Source organism: Mustela erminea, chromosome 8 (genome assembly GCF_009829155.1).
Source record: "Mustela erminea isolate mMusErm1 chromosome 8, mMusErm1.Pri, whole genome shotgun sequence".
In the NCBI taxonomy this organism is placed as follows: Eukaryota; Metazoa; Chordata; class Mammalia; order Carnivora; family Mustelidae; genus Mustela; species Mustela erminea.
In genome coordinates, this window is record NC_045621.1 from 25,546,877 (window position 1) to 25,565,394 (window position 18,518).

The 18,518-nt window shown below is 41.9% G+C and overlaps 1 protein-coding gene across 12 annotated transcripts in view; it reads right to left on the minus strand.

Annotated features, from left to right (window-relative positions):
* Positions 1-11,066, minus strand: part of FN1 (fibronectin 1) — a 67,283-nt gene extending 56,217 nt beyond the window's left edge. For 3 of the 12 annotated variants that reach the window (XM_032354720.1, XM_032354724.1, XM_032354716.1), the window contains exons 1-7: positions 10,658-11,063; positions 9,544-9,672; positions 8,255-8,392; positions 6,758-6,889; positions 5,412-5,549; positions 3,106-3,264; positions 729-920 (exon numbers count right to left, since the gene is read on the minus strand). In XM_032354720.1, coding sequence (XP_032210611.1) covers positions 729-920; positions 3,106-3,264; positions 5,412-5,549; positions 6,758-6,889; positions 8,255-8,392; positions 9,544-9,672; positions 10,658-10,805 — 1,036 coding nt within the window. In that variant the 5' untranslated portion in view covers positions 10,806-11,063. Of the gene's footprint in view, positions 1-728; positions 921-3,105; positions 3,265-5,411; positions 5,550-6,757; positions 6,890-8,254; positions 8,393-9,543; positions 9,673-10,657 lie in introns of all 12 variants that reach the window. The other 9 variants (XM_032354727.1, XM_032354723.1, XM_032354722.1 and 6 more) reach the window with 5 other exon arrangements.
* Between the last annotated feature and the right edge of the window lie 7,452 nt (positions 11,067-18,518).

Sequence of the window (18,518 nt, forward strand, 5' to 3'; positions counted from 1 at the left end):
GGAGCTGCTTCTTCCTAGCTTAATTGAGATGGAGCGTGTGCCCTCAAGCTACTAGTAGAGATCACCACCTAGCTAATGCCAGCCAAAACATGTTACTCAGGAACCCTGACCTTTGTGCCTAGAGGGATGCCTGAGTTCTTTTGCCCGTGTCCTTTGTTGCCACCTTGGCTGTTATGCCTCAGTTTCCCCATTTGTAAAGGTATATTAATACAGGTTCATTAAGAATGCTGCTTAAGGTATACTGGAGGGATACAGACGACACTGTTGGTGCCTTAATAAACACATGAGGTTCTTCTAGGGAAAAGTCAAGTGTCCCGAACGTTCCTATTATCATTACTACCACGTTCTAGCCCAGAGACAATGCATTAGGTTGTTGAGGGAAGTTTACACTTGCGAAGCTCCAGAAATTGGCGATTTAGAGTTTACAATATGGTTGATTTGCTATTCAGAAGGCAACCTTCTTGTTACAACATTTTAGACAAATAAAGATAATACATAGCAGCTGAATTCCCACTACAGGAAAGAAACTACATAGATTAAAAAGATTAGAAGAAAATATATGAAATGCCAACCCTGGTTGTTATCACAGGGTGGAAAGATTATAAGCTTTTCTGGTTTGTTTTTACTGTTTCTCTCTTTCTTTCTTTTTTGGTAGATGAATGTATTGCCTTTCAAAAATTAAGTAATAAGAAGTTATCAGTACTATTTTTTGAAAAGTCAATGCAGACCTGTCTCTTGGCAGCTGACTCCATTGCCCAGGCAAGTGCAAAGCATTTGCTTATTTCCTTGTGTCTTCAGCCACTGCATCCCCACAGAGTAAACCACACCACTGTCTGTGACACAGTGGCCGTAAGGAGCAGGTTGGGGGTGAGGCTGGGGCTGGTAAATGGCCGTTCGGACATCTGTGAAGGGGCCAGATCCTAGGAGCATGAGAAAAGGCAGTTAAAAACCCGGATAAGAGAAAACAAATAAACTCTTCTGGACTTGGGATCCTCAGGGTCCCACACAGATCACTCTGAAATCCATGGTGTTACTGACCTGGAACTGGAAAGAAATGCCCCTCCCTTTCTGCATTAGCTTCTACACTCAGCCTAGGAGATAATCTGTAGGAGTCCACCAAATGGTCTCCATCTTCCAGCTCATCTGGAGCTATTGGGATTTCTAAATCCCAGACATTATCCTGTCAGTCAACAGAGCAGATGCCCTCATCAGTTCCGCACTCGCTCCGGGAAGCTCATGGTGCTCTCCTTCATAATCCTCCACCACAAGTTCCTTCCACTTCCTTCTTTGCTCTATGCCTCATCTCCCCAAGCCCTCATGTACCCTGTGTTGTCTTCATGCCTCAACCTTCTTCTCACCCTTGCTCTCTTAGCAGCTCCCATAAGTTCAATATCACTGAACATTTCTCTTCCCAGTATTGTTTTTGAGAAGTGCCTACCACTCTGTATGAGACCTATGGTCATCTGTTTAATTCTGAGCTCATCAGAGAATACCCCGGAATTCTCTAGAAGTTGCCCCTCCTTCCATATTTTGTTTCCTCCCAAGATTATTTGGGAATTTGCTTGTTGTGTTTCTAAAACCAATCAATCCTCTTAACATAGCTTTCCTTTCAGAGTAAGACAACAGAATATGTTGATTTTTTTAAGATTTTGGAAATCTGTTCTTCCAAAGACCAGGCCTGCAGAAGAAGAGTCAGAACTGACACCAGGATAATGGGTAGATTGAATTCACCATCTACCTAAGTGTTGCTCAACATGAGAACCCAAAGACACTGCACAGATGACTGGTCCCAAGGCCACACCCATGGGGGAGATGGCATTTGTATTAATATACTCCACTGAAGAGGTACAATGCAAGGCAACGTAAAGATCCTACAGGAGGACGTTCCACATTTTTTTAATCCCAGTGTTTATCAACCTTTTTGAATAACAGAAACTTTTCCGTACACTATTCATAATATTAATAGAAATAGACAACATTTATTGAATCTTTACCCCTTCAAACCCCAACTATCCTCTTAAACTATTTCAGGAGATTGATATTTGTATTTGTTTGTTTCTTTGGATGACAGTAATTTCACTGATAATAATCAAATAACTCAAAGAGACTATCAAATCTAATCTTGTTCACCTTTGGAAGTGCTCAGAACAAGATGAAAACTCATCAAAAGGAGAAAAATCTAAATAAATAATTAATATTTTTAGCTAAATGACTGACTGATAAAGGGCTAAGCAACAAGGCTAGTATATTATGTAGTAAAAACCTGATGAGAACATATTAGGAATGGTAGCAAGTACACACCCTCGAGTGTCATATTTCTGTCTTCAGACTCTTACAAAACAAGCTACAATGCAAAGATCTCATTCTTGCACTAGAAGTAATAAAAACTTCTTTTTTTTTTTTGTTTTAAATGCTTAGACATTGTGTCATTCATTCTCATCTCTAGGCATCCTCTGAATTTCTCAAATTGTGAATGCCAATACATGAAGAAAATGACTGTGCATTATTTTATGGAATGCAACAAAGTCTGCTGGAGCAAAGTCCACATAAAGGATTGTTTCCGCTGCAAAGAGAGCTGAATGTCAGGACAAGGAAATATATTCCATTTTGCAAAAGAAGAAATGTACTTCTTTCCCTTGTCCTAGCAGAGGAATCATGTAGTCATGTAACTCACCATAACTCCTTCATTCCCATTAAAATCCCATTAAAATCCCATGTAGTCATGTAACTCACCATAACTCCTTCATTCCCATTAAAATCCCTTTTAGGTATTAAAAATGCATCTACATGGGAATGTGTATGGGTGAGTATATATCTCCATAGAAAGGTGTAGGTTTTATAATATTAGCATTTCCTTAAAGGTCCATTTACACTCTTGGGGCTAAAACTGCTTCCACCTTCCCAAGACGTTTATTCTAATTTTTATTTAAATTTAAAAACTGATACTAAACAAAGTCTTAACAACCAACATCTGTAAATGAACTCAGATGTTTAGCAGAAACCCAGCAACTCATCCTCAAATGGCAGGTCAAAGGAATGATGGATTCGCAGAAATACGTTTTGAAATGACTTCCTGTTTCCGGCCCCGCTAGCTCTGCCCCTCACCAGTGGATGTCGTCTGCACAGACGCGTGGCGTTCGCACTTCCACTCCCCTCGGCCGTTGCCCGTGCAGATGCACTGGAGAAGGTTCCCCCGATTATCCTTCTTGCTCCAAGTATCTCCAATTCGGTAGGATGTCCTGGTGTCCTGGTCATTGCAGCGGTCTGTTTCAGAAAGGAAGCATTTAAATATGCAAGTCAGGTCAAGTGGAGGCAGGGGTGCGGGGGTAGGCGGGGAGGCAGGAGGGTAGACCCCAAAAGAAGGTCATGGTTTAAAAGTTTGGTGAGCTAAATTTTGGTGATATGTTTATACATAATCCTGGTGTCACAGGATTCCATTTGTTCCTGCAGAAAGGGAGATGTGTGATTTTGGATGATTTAGTCTTGTTTCACTTCTCTGTCTGCCAAAATACTTTTTCGTCGTCTTTCATTTGTTAATTAAAAAAAAATTGTTTTCACATTGGTCCTTTGATCAAATTCATTCTTTGGCTCTCTATTTTCCCCTCTCTTTCCTCCCCAGGCTCTCCCCGTTTTCTCCTGGTAATTACTACATGACTGTCCTTTCGAAAGGGGTCCCTCATTAGAAATTAAGAAACAATAGAGGCAATTAGGTTTCGAAAGGTCTCCCCCAATTCCCTAAAGAAGCTATAAAAAGATAACAGCATCTCTTTCTTCATTTACTTTGTAAGAAAATTCAGGAGACTACCACTCCTTTGACTAAAATTTCTCTTCTCTCCTTTCTCAACACACACCTACTTAAAATCATCAATAAAATGGTTTTTTTTTTTAATTGCTCAGTGGAATGGAAAAAGCTAAACTGCCATCAGTCTATGTGTTCAATTATCTGGCAAATAGATGGTTTCAGTCATAATCCAGTTTTGCCCATATGCTACAGTGAGAGAAGGAAGGATCTGATTTGTGTATGAATCAGAAAGTCACTGCCCTGGATGAGAGAAAATAATTAGACGGTTGAAGTAAGTCTACACAAGTACACACCCACATTGATCTATCACCAGAAGGGAGGACTGGATGAAAATATTATGGCTGCTTACAGCTTTTCCCCAAATCCCCAACTAGAAGGATGGTCTTCACTGAACCCCCATAGCACATTTTCAATATTCTTCTTGAAGCCCTTAATACTGGACCTTGTGGGAGATGAATACATCTAAGCCTTTCTCATCTCCCTGACCGACTTACTAAGTACTCTTTGGAGGCTGGGCTAATGTCCAGTTCAGTGTTGTGGTCCTATACAGTCTCATACACAGTAGGGACTTACAAAATTTCATGGAATGAATGAATTTGCTTTGAGGAACTTTTCTCAAGCTTGTTATTAGAAGAGCTTTGAATAATAGATGAGGGTTTGAGTCATTGCCACCAAGGTCTTGAAAGTCTGATGATCATAATAACATTTTAAATGCAAAAGATCTAATGAGCCAGCAAGTTTCTGGGAAAGACTCTGTCCGAATTATTATCACTTTCTGTGAAAGACTTACTTTTTTTATTAGCAAAGAACTCAAATTTGGATGATGAACCTTTTAAGATAGTTAAATACTTTTAAACTCAAGAAAATAGGCTCAATGTATTTAGATTTGATTTAGGATTTATTTGCAACACCAATTGTTTATGGCTGTTTTGCGTCAGTAAATTCTATAGTTGCTATTGGTTTGAAAGTTCAAAAAAGGAGCCTTGGGTCCCCAAAGCAACATGGGCCTAGAGGCAAGCTTGGCAGGAACAGAAGAGGTACCAGAAGCCAGCTTCTTTATGGCACTAATAAGTCTATATCGAAGCTTTGGGTAAGAGACACTGTCTTGAACCCCAGGTAGTCACATAATTTTAACCTGTAAATACTTTTTATTTTTATCAGTTTTGTCAATGAATATGCCTTATTTAAGTTTCAAACATAGAAGGAGACCTAAGACTTCAGAGCTTTGCCCCATTCTGTCAATAGTATCAACATACCCAAAGAGGTCTTTGCATGTTATTTTAATTATTTCTTTGTTCTTAATACTTGGAAAAGAGCTCAGTGATACTTTAGATCAAACATTTGCAACTAATCTTCAAGTCCACAACACATTTGGCCTTTGAATGAATGTTTGGGTTCTTTCTTAGCAGCTGATAGCCTAAGACCTTATTAAAGGTCTTTTCTTTGAAGAAGCAGCATAAATTGATTGTGGATTTTTCTCGATGTCCAAATGTTACAAAAACCTGCTGGTGTATCAGGTGTGTGCCAAGAGACAGCACATTACAAGTCTCTCTAGGAATCCAGAAAACAATACCTGGCCTCATCTTGAGCATAAAGAGCTAAAACATACTTCTAGAAGTACAGGTGATACGTCCACTGCCTTCTCCCAGACAAGTACAATCCACCATCATCCAGCCTTGATATGGCTTTTCCCAGGTCTCTCCCACGACGTAGGAAGTCCCAGCAGCGTGATCAAAACATTTCTCAGCTGTAGGGAAATTTGGATGAAACACAGGAAAAAAAAGTTATTCTGAACTGTGCAGTTTCCTTGTAATTTAAAGTGTATCGTGTAAGCAAAAATCCAGCCGCATTTTTTTTTTAAGTGGTACTCTGTTCAAAAAGAAAGGCACGCCCTGTAACTAAGCACACAGTAAGTAACCAAAGTGAAAGAAAGATCAAGCCAACTCGGCAGGCAGAATTCCTGTTCTCCTAATAAGTACATGGACTGGGTACATTCAGCTAGGACCACTGTTCACACCATTACTGGGGCGCAAACGATGCATGTATGTGTTCGTCTAATCTTAATTATAAATTAATTCTAATTCTAATTCTAATCTTAATTATAAATGCGTAAAAAAAAAGACAAAGCTGTTGAAACTTTGATTTCTGGAAAAACAGCTACAGCATAAAGCAAAATAAAAGCCTTTGAATTCACGAACAAGAAGTAAACACAGTACAAGTAATAGACAGAAACTCAGATTTGTGTTTATAGAATCCAATTGAAGACTGAGGTTAAAGCAGCTCAAAAATTTTCATTGTGAAGAAAAAAATCCCTAAGGTGTGACAGAGAACTCACAGCATTTGTTTCGGTCCAGCATGTTCCAAGAAAGCAGTATGTCAAAAGCACCACTGTGGGCTCTTAGGTGGCTCAGTCGATTAAGCATCTGCCTTGAGCTTAGATCATGATCCCAGGGTCCTGGGATCAAGTCCTGCAACAGGCTTCCTGCTCAGTGGGGAGTTTGCCTCTCCCTCTGCCCTTTTTCCCAACACCAGTTCTCACACATACTCTCTCAGATCAAAAAAAAAAATTATATATATATAAAAAAAAAATTATATAAGCGCCATTGTTTTTTCTTTCAAATAATTTACATCTTGACCAAGGGGAAATCTGAGACCAGGTATCAGACAAAAGAAATGACTTTTTCCTAAATCTTTCAATTCTATCTTGTGCTTTTGAAACAAAATTAAGACTTCCATCAACGCTTAGTACTTTCTGATCCGATTCCTCCAGGACTTCAGGACTATGAAGAATCCTAATCCTTTAGGATTATAAACTATTTCAGTATTTGAAAATTTCCATTTCATTCTTTTTTGAATTGGAATCCGGATCTTGTGGCCACGTGGCTTTGGGTGGACCCAGCACCGTGACTGTGCCTGTGCCTCCCCACGTCTCACTCATCTCTCAGAGACACACACCTATGGGCTTGCAGGTCCATTCTCCCTTCCCGTTGCCAAGACACACACACTCCAGCATGTAACCACCAGTCTCGTGCGGTCTCCTCCAGGTGTCCCCAATCTTGTAGGACTGACCCCCTTCGTGGCAACGGTCTGTTCAAAACAAAAAGCAAATGTTAGAAACAGAGACAGAGAATATTAAAAAAAAAAAAAGAAAGGAAAGATCTCATGTTCCACCCATGTGCTAAACAGGTACTTGGGTTAGACAAAGTGAGCACACAGAGGACAGCCTTCCCATCAGAGGCAGGGGAAAAGTTAATAGGGCTGGTCATTTGGGGTCATTCAATTAAATGTCTTGTTTAAGCACGATGGGAAATCGCACAGAAAACTGAATGGCAAAGCAAGAGGTCATACATCCTGGTTCCTCGGAGAGATCACAGGAAATTGGGTCCTAAAGCAGCAGAAAAGAAAAGCTGGCAGGTATCCCCTCTCCACAGTCACAGCAGGGCGAGCCTGACTGAATGAAAAGGCCGCCTCACATCGGGCATGGCTTTCCAGCATTCTGGAGTGGGAGAGCCCATATTTTACCAGAGGTTAAAAATGTCATATTGGAGGATATCAAACAGATGTCTACCTCCCAGGTAAGGAGATCTGGGTACTCTTCTAAGCTGTTTAACACAGTGGCACATCCAAAGGCTGAATGCCCACGAGACTACAAACACTATGGACCACGGACTCTTCAGCCTGCCAACACACTTGAATAAACCCTAATGTTAAATATGGGAAAAGCTGATTGGGTCTGTTCACAAGGGACTGCTTTGTTCTTTTGGACAGAAGCCTTTCAAGTAACTTACACTTAAAGGGTGGATTAAACAAACGAAATGCTTTGTTCATAGGGTCCACTGGTAATCCAGTGAATCACAGTGGAAAGTTGCCTTGACTAAACTAGAATTGATGAGAGTCAGCACAGTGCCCAAAGGTCCTTGGAAACACTAGTAGGCTAATCATTCCATATTTCCCCTGAGGACAGAGAGATTAGCTTCCTGGGTAAAAACTATAGGTTTCAAAGAAACCAGACTATATCCATGAGAAGGCAACAGGTCTCTCACTCACAAACAAGAGCCGACCACAGAATGGCTAATTCACTCTTCCAGACCATCTTCCTAATCACTGCACATAATCACTTAATCAGTCTGGCTTGATTATAAATAATGTAATATAAATATAAATTTATATTACATATAAAACAAGGTAATATAAAACGAACAACTCCTCGGAACATTTCTTACTGAAATGGAACTCCAGAGATTCCCTTGGTACTCCTAACTCCATACAGACTGCTTCCCCCTGTGCACAGAACCATCCTCCAGAAGCACAGGGACTAGGTGGTTGACCACAGAAGAGCAACTGGTCCCCTGGGCATAAACCAGTCATGCATAACAGAAAGTGACAGCAAAGGCGATGGAGAAAGTCACATATACGCTATCTTGGCATCAGCTCACAGAATGTCTTTCTTACTTGCAATGGTGCAGCTTATTCGCCCTCGCCCGGCTCCAATACAGGTACAGTCCCAGATCATGGAGTCCTTAGGTCGCTCGTAAGTGTCCCCCACTCGGTAGGTGTTTCCTGTGTACTTGTCAAAGCAAGTCTCTTCAGCTGAGGAGACAAGGAAAGTCCATGAGAGCCTCAAGAAAGGAAAAGCTTTTCTATCCCACTAATCCCTTCAAAGAAACACTCACAGTCTTCCGTTCTGGGTAGCATGGTACAACCAAGTATGTAAAAACTTAAAACGGGAGATCTGGATTCTACCCCAGGCTTTAACAAAGCTCAGCTTTCAAATTTTGACCAGTTTTCCACTTTTTTGGTAAGTGAATTTCTTTTCTTTTTTCTTTTCTTTTTTTTTTTTCTTTAAAGATTTTATTTATTTATTTGACAGAGAGAGATCACAAGTAGGTAGAGAGGCAGGCAGAGAGAGAGAGAGAGGAGGAAACAGGCTCCCTGCTGAGCAGAGAGCCCGATGCGGGACTCGATCCCAGGACCCTGAGATCATGACCTGAGCCGAAGGCAGCAGCTTAACCCACTGAGCCACCCAGGCGCCCCGGTAAGTGAATTTCTATTGTAAAGGATTCTCAGGACCTTAGGAAAAAAGCCATATTAAGTCCTACTTTAGGACTGGCTAGACTGTGAAGGAAGGTTTCAGATTCTGATCTCTGACTCAGATGGTCAAACCGAGGTCCACATGAAAAGCAAACAATCTGAAGAGCCCCACCGTCCACCAGGTACTGTCATTTCTTAATGCTACTATTTCCATTCTAGCCTCATCAGGGCTTCTCTGGAGGAGCTGCTGTCATTACAAGAGAAACAGAACAATGGTCCTAAAAGAACAGGCACTTTGAAGTAAGTGGTTAGTGGTTTTCTTTGCAGCTGACAAATCACTTCACAGTTTAGTGCCCAAAGAGTTTTCCTGGCCCATACTCTTACAGTTTAAGATCTGAAATTCCTTTCTAATGAATTAAAATTTTATAAGCAATTTTTTTGGAGGAGAACACAAAATTTGTCCTTTTCTCTTCAATGGCTTTAGGACAATAAAACAAAAAGAAGACTCGGAACTACTTTGGGACACACTGGTTCTTCTGTTGTAAAGGTAGAAGCGACATGTTGAAGGCGAATAGGAGAACTTACAGTTTTTAAAGAGGAAACGACAGATAATTCCATTGGGAAAATTTATAACCAATGCTAAGTTTAATTATCAGGCACCAGTTCTCCATATATTCAAAGATACTAACTGCCAGGCTCCCACCACTTACGTTCAGGTTTGCTCTCGCAGTTAAAGCCTCGGCTCCCTCCGTAACAGGTACAAACCAAGGCATTTCCCAGGTAGGTCCGCTCCCACTGTTGATTTATCTGATAGTGTTTCCCATTGTCGTAACAACCAGCTATAAATGATTGAAGAAAAAAAATAATTACATCTGCATCTTCTTTTTCCAAAGTATGGAATTTTCGTGCACAACTAAACTGATGAGACTAAGCAACAAACCTAGAAAAATAACTTAATCATGAGAACATCAGAATTAAAAACAGTACTCCACGAAAATATATAGAAATTAGCTATCTAAAGAGTTAACCATAATTTGTACACACAGATATTTAGGTATTCCTTTCTTTATTTTCTTTTAACTTAGATAAATGTTATTTACAATGATGTCATTTCCATCGGGCCAAGGGTCTCCATCAAAGGAACAGAAACATTTTGCAAAGCAGATACCTTGATTACTTTTAAAAATATGCAAGGACCTTCAATGCTTTGGGCGGGGCGGGGGAGGGGGATAAATCAAAACGGACTTTAAGCAGTTTCCTTTAGGCAAGGCTAAGGGAGGGTGTGTCTTTGCAAAACTGTAAGAGGAATTCCGATCCCAGTTCTTGGAGAAGTATCCCGAAGGGCCCCAAGGCACTGTGAACCAATTACAACTCTTCAAGTTAGTTAGGAACCACAGAGCTATGGAGCCACCCTCCTCCCACCCCCACTTAAAAAAAAAAAAAAATTTAGCCAATGGTTTAGTAACAAAGAAAAGCCGAGACTTAAGAGCCACACTAATCCCAAATGGAAAGTCTGAAGGCATACATCACTTCCCTCTTTAAAGTAAGCTTGGATGAATGCATAGGAGGACGACTTGAATAAGCGGAGTTGACAAGAGCGCCGCGGGACATCGCAAAACCCCTGTCCTCCAATGCCTGCGTTTATTCTAAGGCTCTCGAAACTAGCCTGCTCCAGCCACGAGCCTTTTGTGTCCTGAGCCGGTCGCCCTCATTAAGGCGTGCACACGCGCCGCACACGCGCGCGCTCAGAACTTCAGCCCAACTTTGGGTGGCCTCCGGTCCCATCCCCGCGACAGCCGGTTTCAGCCCGCGGTCAGTACTCACGCTTGCTCTGGCTTACAGCCACGGGGCTCTGGGGCTGAACGATTTGCTGCGCCTGCCTCTTGCTCTTCGAGGCTCCGGTGGGGGCCACCGCTGTCCCCAGGGACAGGACGGCCAGCAGCAGCAGCCGGGGCCCCGGACCCCTGAGCATCTTGAGACGCGGTGCGGGGAGAGACACCCTCACCAGAAGGCAAGTTGCCACCAAGTTTGGCTCCCTTTGCAACCTGCGGGAAGACGCGAGTGGATGCCCCTAAGAAAGCGGGGGCCAGGGGACGGGGAAGAAGAGGACGAGGGAAGTTGTGGCTGCCGGTCCCCTCTCCCGCGCTCGCGCCTGGGGCTCCCTCTCTTCCCCCTGCAGAGCGCAGCCGGCGCGGGCGGCACAGTCCCGAGCGCCGGGGTTTATATGGGACGGTCCCCTCCCGCCCCCCGCGAGGCCCCGGGCGCCGCGGAGGAGGGACGGCCCGGCTCCCCCCACCCTCGGGCCGCCGCCGCCGCCGCCGCCGCCGCCGACCGCGCGCGGATTGGCCCGGGCTGCGGGTGACGTCAGGGGGACTGTGGGTTCGCGGCGAACAAAAGAGATGCTGATCGCCCGCCAGGATTGGGGCTGGAGAACTTTTTTTCGGTTTCCTTTGCGGTCGTCAAACTTTCTTGGGGCTGAGGGGGAGGGATGGGAAGCGGCAGGAAAGGGGTGTACTGGGAGGAAAGGGAGGGGCTGGAGTTGTGCGAGGCGAAGGGGTTTGCAGGACCCCCGCACCGCCCCCCAACCCCGGTTTTCCTTTCCTTTCCTTTTTTACTGGGGGCTAGGGCAGTTGAGGAATTGCGTCACCTCTGGGGGGGGGAAAAAAAAAGTCTGCACACTGGAGTGGTTTTTTGGGGGGAGGAAAAACCATAAAGTAGCCACCACCTTGCAGCTGTAGGAATGTAGACTTCGCAGTCCCAGGGCGGGGCTGGCTCTCCTCCCGCTCCCTTTCTTTGGTCTAATGTGCACGGACTTGGGACTCACTTTCTTTGCCTTCACAGCTTCCCGTTCCAGACCTCTCCCCTGCTGAACACTGTACCTCCCCGGCTCTGAGGAAGGGCTAGTTGGGGAACAGGGAGGCAAGCGACTTTTTTTTTTTTCATGAGCTTCTACTAAGTCTCTTTAATGAGCTTCTACTAAGTTCTGCTTGGAGGATCTGGGGGGAAATTCAAAGAACGGGTTTCCTTTTTTGGAAGGACAAAGCAGCAGTTTGCTTTTTAAAATGTGCGGGAGACTGTCCTCGGGATGGGCTGCCTGTTGCCACTCAAAGCGCGATCAGTCGTGGACGATCTGAAACCTGGGAAGTTGGGCCGGCCGTAGAGAGAGAAAGGTCTTCATGTCGTTGCCCACGGTCACCATTCCCGTGACACACAAAGCAGAGATCTTGGTGACTCACTAAAAGCTAAGAAAAGACCATTTACAGCCTTCCTTCCCATAGTCTCTTCCAATTTAAGTATATGTGCTGCCGAAGCGAGCACCCCTTAGTCCCTTCCTTGCTTTTATGTGGCATTTTCATTTGGTAGACATCAGTTTCATCACAATGCCCTTCCCCCAGCCTCTGCTGCCAATTTTCTTTTTCTTTCTTTCTTTCTTTCTTTTTTTTTTTAATACTTCCATTGTTTTGTATTCCAAGAATGTGGAAAGTTCCCATTTAAGGTTTCTCCCTCTTTCTCTCTAAATGCAGGAGGTTGAAAGGGAATCTGAGCAGACTCAGAACATTTAGCAACTCATCACATCAGTCTGTTTTCAGGCAAACACAAGTCACACTTTAAAAGATCTTCAAGATGAGGACTCCACAATTTTCTTCCCCAACTCCCACGAGATCCCAACTCAAAGCTCTGCCTTCCAGTTATGTTAGTGGTACAGACCTCTTGTTGCCTTTGAGAACCTATGAAAGCTGCTGGCAAAATGTTTATTTTTCTGCATGTACTTGTTTTCTCCAAAAGTTCCACCTCCAGTAACTGCCACAGGGTAAAGAACTCTATGGTCTACAAAATGGCCAACACATAAAAGACACAAAATAACATTTGTTTTTATCAATGCACGGAGGAAAAAAAAAAAAACCCACAGCAAATATAAGTTTCTAACAAATAGTATAAAATAACTTCATGAGTAATCTTTGTGACCAACATTTCAAGTTGAGAGAGTGCCATGGATTTCCCCAAATTTAGAGTCCTGTCTGGGTTAGAGGGTTTTTTTTGTTGTTGTTGTTGTTTTTAATTAAAAAAAAAAATTCTCACCATCATTTGACAAAGCAGTTTTCTTTTTCAAATATAAAAGGGCCCCTTGTAAAATTTCCTAGTAAATTTCTGGGAAGCCAGAGGGAAGGACACCTGGAAATTAGGATGTAAGCAAGATAAACCTGAAGCTAAAGCCTTCTTAAAATACATATTCTAGGGGAAGGAAATAAGTGGTTAGAAAAATATTTTGTCAACAAAAAGCATGATAGTTTGATATATTTACTGTACTCAAAATACATTAGAATAATATACATATGAAAGTTTGGAGGAAAAAGGACCACCTTACATTTCAAAAGAAATTTTTCTATTTCAATCCTGTTGAAAACTAATTTGTTTAAGGAAATAGCATTTCTCTTATAAATTATAAGCAAAAATATAAAAACATTTGACTGAGCTTTATAGGACTGTGTGGAAGTTTATCCTTTTCCTTGAAATTTTTTGTTGTTATATTTCTTAAACTTTGCAGACAGAGATATTTCCTTAGTTAAGGTAACAAGGCCTACTTTGGTATTCTTTCATTATCAAAATCCCTTGTAACTATGTAAGTCTATGATCTCTAACTGGAGAGATAACTAAATATTGAATACCTCACTGACTGTTCAAATTCAACTGATATGCCTGGGGTTCAAGATGCCCTTGCATTTCTTGGGGTGCCTGGGTGGCTCAGTGGGTTAAAGCCTCTGCCTTTGGCTCAGGTCATGATTTCAGGGTCCTGGGATGGAGCCCCACATCAGGCTCTCTGCTCAATGGGGAGCCTGCTCCCCACCCCCCACTTTGTCTGCCTCTGTGCTACTTGTGATTTCTCTGTCAAAATAAATAAATGAAATCTTAAAAAAAAAAAAAAAAAGACTCCCTTGCATTTCTTAAGAATGCTGGAGACTATTTTGACAGGTGGACTCTTTAGTAAGTAGTGTTCTTCTACTTGTGCCTTATATCCTTGAGTCAGTTTCTTTTTCTCCTCTTGGTTTGGAGACGGAAGTGTGACAAAAGAGAAAGTAAATTCATAGGTGTCTGGGGCTCGAGGTAGGCCCAGGAATTAACGGTAAATGGGCACAAGAAATCTTCCTGGAGTGATGTTCTAAAACTAGATTATGATGGTAGTGCCCAACTTGGTAAAGTCACTAAAAATCTTTTTAGTGAGGTTGTACATTTCAAGTGGGTGAAATTTTATGGTATGTAAATTATACCTCAACATAGTTGTGTTTTAAAAAAATGATTAAAAAGTAGTATTTCTTGGGGCACCTGGGTGGCTCAGTGGGTTAAAGCCTCTGCCTTCGGCTCGGGTCCTGATCTCAGGGTCCTGGGATCGAGCCCCGCATCGGGCTCTCTGCTCAGCGGGGAGCCTGCTTCCCTTCCCCTCTCTCTGTCTGCCTCTCTGCCTACTGTGATCTCTGTCAAATAAATAAAATTAAAAAAAAATTAGTATTTCTTCATTCTTTTTATTTGCACCTCTTCTGATTTTGTTTCAAGGACACACTGCCAAAAGGCTGCAGCACACACAAAGCAACTTCATTTCTTCGCTTTTTTAAGAGTAAGTTGACCTTTAATAAGTAGTGGATCCGTTCCTCTACACTTGAAACTCCTTATGAAACCCAGTATTTGTGTGAGAACATGTATGTTTCGAGACAGAACAAATCCTCACTTAGAAGAATGTCTTGTTTCTCCACGGAAATGCCATGGTGATAGTATTTCCCTAGAATTTAGAAGAATTTAAAATTTCAGTATTGCAAAGGTGCACGTGTATTTGTGTGTTTTGGGGGGAGGGTGGAGTTGTTATTTGGATGTTTTGTTAATAGAGGAGGTTATTGAGGATTATGAGCAATTATGGAACTCTGAACTGAATCGACTTCATTAGTTGGAAGGTTACGGTGAAGCACAAAAAGAATTTCTCAGACCTAGTCATTTAACAAGAATTGAAATTAAGACAATTTGAGAAATACATTTTAACAGGCAATTTTTCTGCAAGTGAAAATGAGTTTCCTTTCCGAGTAATACACACATTGCAGACAATATTCTTCCTAGTCAAAACCCTTGCCTACTGGGGAAAAAAAAAATCTTACCCCTAAGAAGAAATAACTCCTTGACCCAAAGTTTACTTAAAAGGAAGGCAGGCTGTTTTTTTCTGAAAACCGTCAGCTTTTTTATCCTGTTCTTAATCTCTTTGGGTCTGGTTAGAAGGGAGGCCATTGACCAGTGACCTTTGGAATGTTCTGCCTTCAGAGCAGGTAGTGTCTTTTTCTAACTCATGGCTTTCTATAGAAAGGCTGGATGGAGATAAATTGCATTAGTTTTGTTTCTTATCTTGATTGCATTTTTTCAGTAAGAAATCCTTCCCATCTTCTTCCCTTGAAAATGCCCTAGCTTGCAAAACTGCTACTCATTAAACACAGGTATGAGAAGGAAAAAAGTAAACTGCCCCATGGGCAGCCCTCATGGGTAGAATGTCTGAGTAGTTTGTCTGCAATTGACAGGGAGCCTAAAACCAGGGGAAAATACCTGATAAGGGCTTTAATTTGTACCTTGAAAGCTAGACAGTTTCTACTTAATAAGCATTTTGTTTAAATTTTAAGTTACTTTGTTATTTAATCAGCACTTTTAAAAGCCTTCATCTATGCCCTTTTGTTTTTTAACAGGAGGACTCTTTCTCATTAGAGTAACTCCTTAAAGGCTTTGCAAAGGAGTCTAATTCATCCAGTAAAATGGAACTAACTAACCCCTGTGCAACTGGAACATTTCACTGAAACTAGGATAGAGAACATTTCAGCTTCCCAAGACCTATTCCCAAGACAGGTGACAGTTTCTGGAAAAATTTTTATTTTTGTAGATTGTTACTTTTTCCAGTTTTATTTTGTTTTAGTTTGGTGGCTTTTTTTTTTAATATTTTGTTTATTTATTTGACAGAGAGAGATCACAGTAGACAGAGAGGCAGGCAGAGAGAGTGAGGAGGAAGGAGGCTCCCTACTGAGCAGAAAGCCCGACGCGGGACTAGAGCCCGACGCGGGACTCGATTCCGGGAACTCGAGATCATGACCTGAGCCGAAGGCAGCGGCTTAATCCACTGAGCCACCCAGGCGCCCTAGTTGGTGGCTTTAAAGTTTGTGGGTATTTTTTTCTTCTTCTTCAAGATTTTATTTATTTATTTGAGAGGGAGAGGGAGGAAGCAAGAGCAGAAGAGCAGGGTGAGGGAGAGGCAGACTCCCCACTGAGCAGGGAGCCTGATTCTGGCTGGATCCCAGGACATCAGGATCATAACCTGAGCCTACGGCAGCATCTTAACAGGCTGAGCCACCCAGGCTCCCCTAAAGGTTTGTTTTGAAAGGTTGAAATTTTTTTTTACTAACTTAAAATATTTTTCAAATACCTGAAGGATTTCCACTATTTAAATTATTTTTTAACCTTATACATTCATGTACTTTCAGTATCTCATATGCAGCTAATCACAATGGTTGTGTCATATATTTTAAAATAACTGTACACATTACCTCTGAAATAAACTTGCAAGCCAATAACAGAATACTATGATACAGTTAGTCAATTGATGTTCTATTTTTTTATTGCTTAATAAAAACTTTTTTAAAAAAGTTAAAAAAACAAAAACTTTTTAATTGCTTAATTAGCTATATGCATTAAAGAGATGCAACTGAATTATCAAAGTGAAAGTATAAATATATTTCTAAATCTATGCTGAATCATTTTCTAGATCAATTTAAGATACTCTCTCATTAACTATAAAAATTTTACTGAGATGTAATAAATATTTAAAATCATTACTACATTGGGCCGCTTGGCTGGCTCAGTCAGAAGAGTGTGTGATTCTTGATTTCGGGGTCGTGAGTTCGAGACTCATGTTGGCTATAGAGATTACTTAAAAGTAAAATCTTTAAAAAAAGAAAATTCTAAAATTATTACTGTGTCAAACATGGAAAACAAAGGCAAGCTGAAGTGCCTGCATCAGGTCATAAAGATTCTAGCACCTGAAGAGAAATACGTTTAATTAGCTAGATTTCATTAAGAACTTACTTTGAGCTAGACCCTATACTAAGTGGTTTTTGTATGTGGTTTTTAGGGTTGTTGTTTTTTTTCGCTTTTTTTTCCCCCATTTAACCATCGACAACCCTCTGAGGTAAATACTGTCCTCCACTCACTCACTCTTAGATACAAGGGTCTGAGGCTTAGAGTGATGTGTTCTATATCTCCAGCCTTGTTGAAATTGTGGTATCACTGAATGATCCCCTTCTGGAACAAAGGTATGGGTCAAGCAAGTGGCTCAAGAATTGAGTGGATGATTTCTTCAGCATGACAGTCATTTCTTCAGAAGATGTCACACACAATGCTGCTATCTGATACGTCACCTGTGGCATCCAGGGGCATTCTTTCATGAACCGATTTCCTTCCAAAAGTCTGATTATGTTTTGATAGGCCGAATCACACATGGAGGACCGTTACCTCAGACTCCACTGGACTCCAAGCACGGTGGGACGGAAGCTCTGTTGTGTTTACGTGTGGCCAGCACAGAGCACAAGGCATCGTAGGGTAAGTACTTGGCACGTATGAATGAAAGGAGAGAAGGAACAGATGAGAAGGGCTCTCGCATTCACATTGAGGGATTATTTATCCAGCCAGTCACATTACTAAGTGCTCTGCCCTTGTTATTTTAGCTTACTGTCAAAGCAACTGCCAGAAATAGATATAAATAGCCCCATTTTTCTCTCTGAGGCTTTGAGAGGTTGAAGATGGTTCTCAACCCTTGTGCAGTAAAAGAGGAACAAGGCTGGAACCTCAGTCAAGGTCTTCCTGACACAAAATCCATGTTCTTGGACAGGACGCACTGGGCTTCCCCCAAAGACATTTGCCTCATACAAGTTTTAAGAGATTTGGAAACATTCTTGGATAGTGACTTTTTTTAGTCCCACCAGATCTCCATGCTGTGCCCTTCACTGCCCTGCTCTGCAGCTGGGGGCTGACCCTTGTACGGCAGAATCCTCTGCTTCTTTTGAAGCCCGCTCCACAGTTCAGGGCCACACTTCAGGTGGCAGTTGCCTCTCTCTAGAACATTCTCAGAGAGGGCAATAGTGCCCCCAAGAGAGTGAAAACTGGTTCTTGAGGTGTGGGTAGGAGTTAAAAAACCAATCAACCAACCAAACAAAAGACAACTTAACCCTACCTAATAAAAGCTCATTCTTCGCTGTTAATTTATTTCTTTAGGTAGAATTTGAATTAGATTAAACTTTTGGAGGGAAAGGGGAGGTTATGGTAGAGGTAATAACTAAAAGAAATGGGGAGGAACACTCGTCTGGAACCATATCCCCTGCCAGACTGTTCTCTGAGGCTCCAGCTCTCGTTGGCTTCCTCCTATGATGGCAGCTCTAGAAGTGACAAAACTTCACTCTTTGCCAGTCCCTGAGAGTCTCTGATAGCCCTTCATTCCTTGGCCATGCCCACACCTCTTTACCAGGTCCTTTGCCAAAGGGATTTTCTCCTAAAAGACTTCAGGGCAAATCATTTGAATTCTGTTTCCTCATGAACTCTGACAATACAGTTTCTAATGATGACATGAATAGTTCACATAAGCTATGGTTTAAGTTGCAAATTATAGCCAAATAGA